Source organism: Cherax quadricarinatus, unplaced genomic scaffold (genome assembly GCF_038502225.1).
Source record: "Cherax quadricarinatus isolate ZL_2023a unplaced genomic scaffold, ASM3850222v1 Contig3664, whole genome shotgun sequence".
NCBI classification, from domain to species: domain Eukaryota; kingdom Metazoa; phylum Arthropoda; class Malacostraca; order Decapoda; family Parastacidae; genus Cherax; species Cherax quadricarinatus.
Genome location: NW_027198690.1, coordinates 1001 through 10427, shown reverse-complemented (window position 1 = coordinate 10427; position 9427 = coordinate 1001). Strand labels below are relative to the sequence as shown.

The 9427-nt window shown below is 37.9% G+C and overlaps 1 protein-coding gene across 1 annotated transcript; it reads right to left on the bottom strand.

The window, feature by feature from the left end:
• Positions 1-1809: 1809 nt before the first annotated feature.
• On the bottom strand, positions 1810-8904 carry LOC138852063 (zinc finger protein 84-like). The gene has a single exon (XM_070081679.1). The coding sequence runs from the start codon at positions 8277-8279 to the stop codon at positions 6903-6905; it is 1377 nt and encodes a 458-aa protein (XP_069937780.1). The 5' UTR covers positions 8280-8904; the 3' UTR covers positions 1810-6902.
• Between the last annotated feature and the right edge of the window lie 523 nt (positions 8905-9427).

Genomic DNA, 9427 nt, shown 5'->3' with positions numbered 1-9427 from the left:
GGGCCGGCGTCCTCCTGACTACACTTGTTGAATAGTTGATTTTTCGGTGTTTTCTTGCTGGCCTTGGTGCTGTTTCCTCTTAGATTGCGCCTCATAATACTACAGGAATTGTTGTTGTTAAGAAGAAGTTGTAGTATACAAAGCTTAGGGTTACGTTGTTCTGCTGGCAGTTGGATACAGTGGACCCCCGCATAGCGACTTTAATCCGTGCAAGAGGGCTCATTGTTATGCGAAATGATCGGTATGCGAATGAATTTTCCCCATAAGAAATAATGGAAATCAAATTAATCCGTGCAAGACACCCAAAAGTATGAAAAAAAAAATTTTACCACATGAAATATACATTTTCCTACACACAAAGAGAAGGATACATGCACAATAGTAGAGTAGTACATGCACAATATATATTGTGCATGTACTACTCTACTAAATGAAGAATAAATGACACTTACCTTTATTGAAGATGCAGCAATGACTGATGAGACACTGTGTCCTGGGAGTGCCTTTTCCTCCTGAGTACTGTAGGTCCTGTTTGGTATTTTCTTCCAGAACAGGCCTTATCACACTGTGTATGCCACTACGATTCTTAAATCTCTCAAACCAACCTTTGCTGGCTTTAAATTCACCAATATGAGCACTAGTTCCAGGCATTTTTCCCTGTTCACCTGGGTGTTAGTCGACTGGTGTGGGTTGCATCCTGGGAGACAAGATTAAGGACCCCAATGGAAATAAGTTAGACAGTCTTCGATGACACTGACTTTTTTGGGTTATCCTGGGTGGCAAATCCTCTGGGGTTAATTGTTTCTTGGTATTCTCAATAAGCCACACCAACAACGGTGCTACAGCAGCAGCAGCAGCAGCAGCTGACAGTGCTACAGCAGCAGCAGCAGCTGACAGTGCTACAGCAGCAGCAGACGATGCTACAGCAGCAGCAGACGATGCTACAGCAGCAGCAGCTGATGGTGGTACAGCAGCAGCAGCAGCTGACAGTGCTACAGCAGCAGCAGCAGCTGACAGTGCTACAGCAGCAGCAGACGATGCTACAGCAGCAGCAGACAGTACTACAGCAGCAGCTGACGGTGGTACAGCAGCAGCAGCAGATGACAGTGCAGCAGCAGCAGCAGCAGACGATGCTACAGCAGCAGCAGACGGTACTACAGCAGCAGCTGATGGTGGTACAGCAGCAGCAGCAGCTGACAGTGCAGCAGCAGCAGCTGACAGTGGTACAGCAGCAGCAGCAGCTGTACCACCAATAGTAGCGATGGTTGATTGGGGTTTATTATACAACCTGGCCAGCTCGGAGACACGCACTCCACTTTCATACTTATCAATGATCTTTTTCTTCATCTCTATAGTAATTCTCACCCTTATTGCTGTAGGGTTGGCACTAGAAGCTTTCTTGGGGCCCATGGTCACTTATTTTGCAGATAAAATCACCAAAAACACTGTAATAATACGAAATGTTCCGATTGTATGCTTGGATGTTACCGCGGAGGCTGGCTGGTAAACAATGCCACCGGCGGCACATGTGAGGCTGGCTAAGGGCGCACATTGGACGCGTCTCGGACGAACAGCGGTGAGCGGGTTTTTGAGCGGTATGCGAGGCAAAATTTTTGCGATAAAAGCGAGCGGTATGCGGATTGAACGTTATGTGATGCCGACGGTATGCGGGGGTCCACTGTAATTATTAAGTAATTAACAAATTAATGACTTCACTAATTACCTCTGGTTCAAGAAGGACCAACGGGCATATTAAATGTGGAAAATTGCATTTATCTGAATGTATCATTATATGCATAACAGTAAATGAACAAAGATAATTATTATTTATCAGTTAGACAAGTAGGAATTTGGGACACATAGCTTGCAAAAAATGTCCCCCTTCAATACCTACAACTGTCATATCCACAAGTTGCTCTGGACCTGTTAATTATAAATGAAATATGTATCACCAGGAATTCTGGTAAATATATAAATTTGTGGACTGTATATGAAATTACTAAAGGATTATATATATATATACACATACACATAACAAAAGGAAAATATATCTTAATATCACTCACCAATTTGACTGGAGATTAATGTGTCATGTACAGGACCACCCCTTTTGCCTATATTTATGAAAAATTTACTTGCCAGAATTTAAACATAAATTAGACAGCTTATCTGAGGTTCATGGAGTTGTCCTGTCAGTCGCCTGATACTCAAATTATGCAGGAATGCACATCCAACAATTTTGCCTCCTATTTGAGAGGTGTCAGCCCAATTTTAACCTCTAGAGCACGAAAAATTCTTCCCATTACATTTAACGTCTGTTACTCCATTCAAGCAACAATGGCGAGTGTCCTTCTGCGCAGGCGCAACTTCCCGTTTTCGATAGCATGAATTTTATTAAATACAGTATGGCCATCTATTTACATAAAACTACTGTATTTCTGAAACATATATACAGTATTTTCCACAATAATAATAATAATAGTAAATAATAATAATAATAGTGATATTATTATAATCAAAAAGAAGCGCTAAGCCACAAGGGCTATACAGCAATAATAGTGATAATACCATGGTATTTTTTATATATTAACAGATAATAATATAATGCTGAAAGTCTCTATTTTAGCTATAAACGGGGACTTTCGCGCTATAATATTAAGTGATGATCATATTCTCTTACAGTAGTTAAATATCACAGGATGACCAATCTCCAAGATATAACATGCATAACAGTAAATATTTTATTTTTTGGTGTGAATAAAAATTCTTTATGTGAATAAAAAAATCAAAATGGAATTTATTTGTTAAGCCTCAAAACATAACTAATGAACAAAGGAAATGTTAGTTTAGTGCCAGGAATACCTACATTGTTTAATATGGGCCCAATTTTGAAATCGGAATATTTTGAACTTTGTGTTAAATTGGCCAAATTAGCAATTTCCGATCACTTTATTTTGTAATTGAAACAGTTGAACTTTGCGATTTCTTGTGCTCAATTGATAGAATAGAAGTAATACTAGTGAAATAGCTCAATTGATAGAATAGAAGTAATACTAGTGAAATAGCTAAGAATTTGGTCAACTGGAATAATGTAATTGGCCTAAAATTAGAGTCAAAGTGGGCAAAATTACCGATTTGTAAATATTGCTGACACATCAAAACTCACGAGAGCATAATTTTGTCAATTTTCTATCAAATTTCGTACTTTTTATTTTATTACCTTCACAAAAAGATTCTCTACCATTTCATAAGAAAAAATAATTTTTTTTTTTTAAATTCTTGGACACTGGGGCACCACTTCAGACTTTGGCCTTGGACCCTGAAGGGGTTAATAAAAAATCAGAAAATGTTCAGTAGCTCTTATTTGTGCCTTACGTTTCTAAGTTTGCAAGTTCCTTCTTATTCTAGTAAGTGATTTTATGGAGAGCACTATCCTGGCCAAAGACTAAGATTCGAACCATAACATTTGGATAGCTTTCCACCATTCATATATAAAAAAGCTGCACATGAGCTGTCACCCATTTTTGCAACAATGTTTAACAAATCTGAAGGATCCTCAACCTTCCCATCAAGACAGCAAGGGTCACCCCAATCCACAAAGGAGGTGATCAAACTGACTTGAACAACTATAGACTCATATCAAACTTGCCCTTACCTTCCAAAATATTCGAGAAAATAATATACAGGCGACTTTACTCCTACCTTACAACCAACAGCATACTTAACCACTGTCAGTTTGGGTTTAGACAAAAAAAAAAAAATAAAAAATGAAGTACAAATGATGCTATTAAACAAATGCTTGAACTAATATATACAGCTCTTGATGAAGATGAATATCCTCTGGGGTTCTTCACTCACCTACAAAAAGCATTTGATTCGGTGGACCACATCTACACCTAAAACTAAATCATTATGGCATCAGAGGATATTCCCTTGATTACCTAAAATCTTATCATAATGACAGACTTCAGTAAGTATATGCAAATATAGTCAACTCCACTATCGAGCAGGTAGGTGTAGGAGTACCCCAGGGTAGTGTCCAAGGCCTACTCCTCTTTGCCATTTCATCAATAATCTCCCTAATGCTACCCAACTCCTTATGCCAGTTCTATTTGCAGATGACACTACTTATGTCTACTCCCATTTGAACCCAGCTGTACTTAGAAACACTGTAAACAATGAGCTGCTAAAAATATATACACGGATGATGACCAACAAGCTCACTCTCAACATAGACAAAACATACTTCATGCTGTTTGGCAACAGAGCCTTAAATTAATTATTTTTTTTAACACACTGGCCGATTCCCACCAAGGCAGGGTGGCCCGAAAATGAAAAACTTTCACCATCATTCACTCCATCACTGTCTTGCCAGAAGGGTGCTTTACACTACAGTTTATAAAACTGCAACATTAACACCCCTCCTTCAGAGTGCAGGCACTGTACTTCCCATCTCCAGGACTCAAGTCCGGCCTGCCGGTTTCCCTGAATCCCTTCATAAATGTTACTTTGCTCACACTCCAACAGCACGTCAAGTGTTTTTTTTTTATTTGCCGGTACTCTCCCGGCCCGGGTCTTTTCCAAGTAATGGTGACCTGGCCTTGGCTCCCTATCTGGGGAGTGTCTCAAGATGTAAGTCTCCCATGGGAGGAGGTACAAGTACCCCCTCATCTTTGGGACCAACTGTCCCTAGGCCTAGCCACATTCTCCGCCCTCACGGGGCTCGTAGGGAGAAGCTAGGCCTCTGGTCTGCCATCTGCCCCGCCCCAAAGGTGCTCGTGGGGATGGCAGTCTTATGAGCTGCAGATGGTAGCAAGCTCAGACCTATTCCGTCAAGTATTAAAAACCATTTGTCTCCATTCACTCCTATCAAACACGCTCACGCATGCCTGCTGGAATTCCAAGCCCCTTGCACACAAAACCTCCTTTACGCCCTCCCTCCAACCTTTCCTAGGCTGACCCCTACCCCACCTTCCTTCCACTACAGACTGATACACTCTTAAAGTCATTCTGTTTCAGTCCATTCTCTCTACATGTCCGAACCACCTCAACAACCCTTCCTCAGCCCTCTGGACAACAGTTTTGGTAATCCTGCACCTCCTCCTAACTTCCAAACTACGAATTCTCTGCATTATATTCACACCACACATTGCCCTCAGACATGACATCTCCACTGCCTCCAGCCTTCTCCTCGCTGCAACATTCATCACCCATGCTTCACACCCATATAAGAGCGTTGGTAAAACTATACTCTCATACATTCCCTTCTTTGCCTCCAAGGACAAAGTTCTTTGTCTCCACAGACTCCTAAGTGCACTGTTCACCCTTTTCCCCTCATCAATTCTATGATTCACCTCATCATCTGTAGGTAGTAGGTTGGTAGACAGCAACCACCCAGGGAAGTACTACCATCCTGCCAGATGACTGTGAAACAGAAACCTGTAACTGTTTTGCATGATGGTAGGATTGCTGGTTTCTTTTTCTGTCTCATAAACACACTAGATAACAGGGATATCTTGCTACTCCTACTTACACTTTGTTCACACTTCACAGACACGCACATGCATATATATATACATACATCTAGGTTTTTCTCTTTTTTCTAAATAGCTCTTGTTCTTCTTTATTTCTTCTATTGTCCATGGGGAAGTGGAAAAGAATCTTTCCTCCATAAGCCATGCGTGTCGTATGAGGTGACTAAAATGCCGGGAGCGATGGGCTAGTAACCCCTTCTCCTGTAGACATTTACTAAAAAAGAGAAGAGAAGAAGCCTTAAATATCCGGCTTAATACATCGAGAAATGGTTCCCCTATATCAAGATATACTGAGGGTAAATTTCTGCATCTTCTCCTTGACTGTAATCTTAAATTTCATTCCCACATCTAACACATATCGAAGAAAATTTCCATATCAGTAGGAATCCTTTGCAAGATATGATACTATGTACAACAAATGACACTCCTTACCCTATACCACTCATTAATATATCCTTACCTCAAGTATGGTATTTGTGCCTGGGGCTCAACCACAGCCCCAGGCACAACAGAATGCTCAGTCACAATGCAAGGCTTAAGGCACTCTTCAATATCCCTTGTGTCAGTCTTACACTATGTAACAATGCTATGCACATAAAGGGTCCACAGGTCTGGAACTCGCTACCAGAACCGGTAAAGGATCCACTGACTACTTATAAATTTAGGACTTTGCTAAAAAATCATCTTGTCTCTCGATACTGACCAATTCAAACATAACTTCCACCAGTCCATGAAATATTACTTCCTGAACCATTATTTGTAATACTGTTTTTATTATGTGCAACTTCAGGATTATTATTGTTAAAAACCTCTACCTTGGCTATCTCACATTAGTATTAAGATTAAATAAAAATATACCACAGTTAACGACTACTATCTTATCTAATTTTATGTAGTTACTATGTACTATTATTTGTCTAGTTTTAAGTAGTTTCTATGTACTGTACTAGGATTAGTCTGCCTGAAATGCCCCAGCATGATAGTGGCATCTTTGTACTTAGCAATGCAAAATTGCAATTACACATTGTAACATTTACAAAGAAATAAACTTTACTTTACTTTCCTGTTGTTCAATGAATATTTCACTCCTGTTGGTTACTGCAGTAAGCAGATTACAGACCTGATCTTACAGTATTTTCCATATGTAGATATTGTTCATACTCTATATTAGCTCTCATGAGTACACAAGTACTTTTTATAAAATATATAAGATATTCTGAACATTAATAAAACTTATCTCCTCTATGAACTTAATGATTTATATGACTAACATTTCATTAACATATTTCACTCTCAACACTGTTATGGTATATTCCTTTTATATATTCTCATGAATTTATAAATAAAATATTCCTGAAACATTAAACACTAACATGTTTTATCTCCAGAATGTAGTCGTGAATGACTAACAAAACTGCTTTTTACAGTAAAACATTTCAGACATTCTGAACATTGATATGGTTTATCTTCTCTATGTACTCTCATGTGTGTCACAAGAATGGTTTTTTGACTAAAACATTTCAGACACTCTGAACATTGATATGGTTTATCTCCTGTATGTACTCTCATATGTGTCACAAGATGGGTTTTTTGACTAAAACATTTCAGACACTCTGAACATTGATATGGTTTATCTCCTGTATGTACTCTCACATGTGTCACAAGAAGGGGTTTTCTACTGAAACATTTCAGACACTCTGAACATTGATATGGTTTATCTCCTGTATGTACTCTCATATGTGTCACAAGATGGGTTTTTTGACTAAAACATTTCAGACACTCTGAACATTGATATGGTTTATCTCCTGTATGTACTCTCACATGTGTCACAAGAAGGGGTTTTCTACTAAAACATTTCAGACACTCTGAACACTGATATGGTTTATCTCCTGTATGTACTCTCACATGTGTCACAAGATGGGTTTTTCTACGAAAACATTTCAGACACTCTGAACATTGATATGGTTTATCTCCTGTATGTACTCTCATATGTGCCACAAGATTGGCTTTATTACTAAAACATTTCAGACACTCTGAACATTGATATGGTTTATCTCCTGTATGTACTCTCACATGTGTCACAAGATGGATTTTTCTACTAAAACATTTCAGACACTCTGAACATTGATATGGTTTATCTCCTCTATGTACTCTCACATGTGTCACAAGACTGGTTTTTCTACTAAAACATTTCAGACACTCTGAACATTGATATGGTTTATCTCCTGTATGAACTCTCATATGTGTCAAAAGACTGTTTTTTTCAGTAAAACTTTTCAGACACTCTGAACATTGATATGGTTTATCTCCTGTATGTACTCTCATGTGTCTCACAAGACTGCTTTTTGCAATAAAACATCTCAGACACTCTGAACACTGATATGGTTTATCTCCTGCATGTAATCTCATATGTGACACAAGATGGGTTTTTCTACTAAAACATTTCAGACACTCTGAACATTGATATGGTTTATCTCCTGTATGTACTCTCACATGTGTCACAAGATAGGTTTTTCTACTAAAACATTTCAGACACTCTGAACATTGATATGGTTTATATCCTGTATGTACTCTCATATGTGTCACAAGATTGCGTTTTACAGTAAAACATTTCAGACACTCTGAACATTGATATGGTTTATCCCCAGTATGTACTCTCATATGATTCACTAGATTGTATTTGGTACTAAAACATTTCAGACACTCTGAACATTCATATGGTTTATGTTCTTCGTGTTTTCCCATATTTTTTTAAGTGAAGGAATTTCATTTAAAATATTTTAGTCATACAGCAGTGGTACAGTTAATCTTCCTTATGTACTCACATGTCTATTTCATAATTTTTTTTTTTAATTATTTTGGACACTGAACACACAGTTTTTGTTACGAGCATATTCCCACGTTAGGATTTATTTAGGGGAAAACTTTTTGTGCTTATAATCACTAATAAACTTAATATTGTGTGTTAAAAGACTATCATAATTTTTGTTATGTGATAAAAGTTTAATATATTCGTAGAACACTGCAGATACAGTCAACATTTTTATTTTCTCTTGTGTTTAAACAGATTTGTCTGAAAAGTTTAAATTACAGTATTATTAACTAGTATTTGTTTTATTAATTGTCATGCATTTTTTGATTGAATTTCTTATATCAAAAGCAAAATTGCTTGATTAGTAATATTTTGCTGGTTAAAAATTCACTGGAATAACAGGCATCAGCCTTCTTGAAGTACTGATTATATAGTGTCTGGCAAGACACAACCTGGTAGTCTTCCACAAAATACTTCTGTAATATCAGTTGTTGTTCAAGACACTTACACTGGTGCTTCTTGAAGTACTGAAGATATAGTGTCTGGCAAGACACAACCTGGTTGTTGTTCAAGACTTCCACAAAATACTTCTGCAATCAGAAACATGAGTCAGTATAGTACAATGTTCCACAAAATTACCATGACACAACACACTCAACTAGAATTATTTTTTCACCATTATCACGTGTTTCACTAAATAAAATTATCACTTTTAAATATTTATCTGTAAAGATCTTCAAGATAAGTCACAAGTTGTTTATAATAATTATTTTTTATTTTATTAACACACTGGATGATTCCCACCAAGGCAGGGTGGCCTGAAAAAGAAAAACTTTCATCATTCACTCCACCACTGTCTTCCCAGAGGGGTGCTTTACACTACAGCTTTAAAACTGCAATATAAACACCCCTCCTTTAGAGTGCCCACACTGTACTTCCCATCTCCAGGACTCAAGTCCAACCTGCCAGTTTCCCTGAATCCCTTCAAAAATATTATTTTGCTCACACTCCAACAACATGTCATGTATTAAAAACCATTTGTCTCCTTTCACTCCTATCAAATACATTCACACATGCTTGC

Bases quoted from the DNA above. Each gene is read 5' to 3' on its own strand.
- LOC138852063 (XM_070081679.1), bottom strand. From the start codon at position 8,279: ATGGGAAAACACGAAGAACATAAACCATATGAATGTTCAGAGTGTCTG.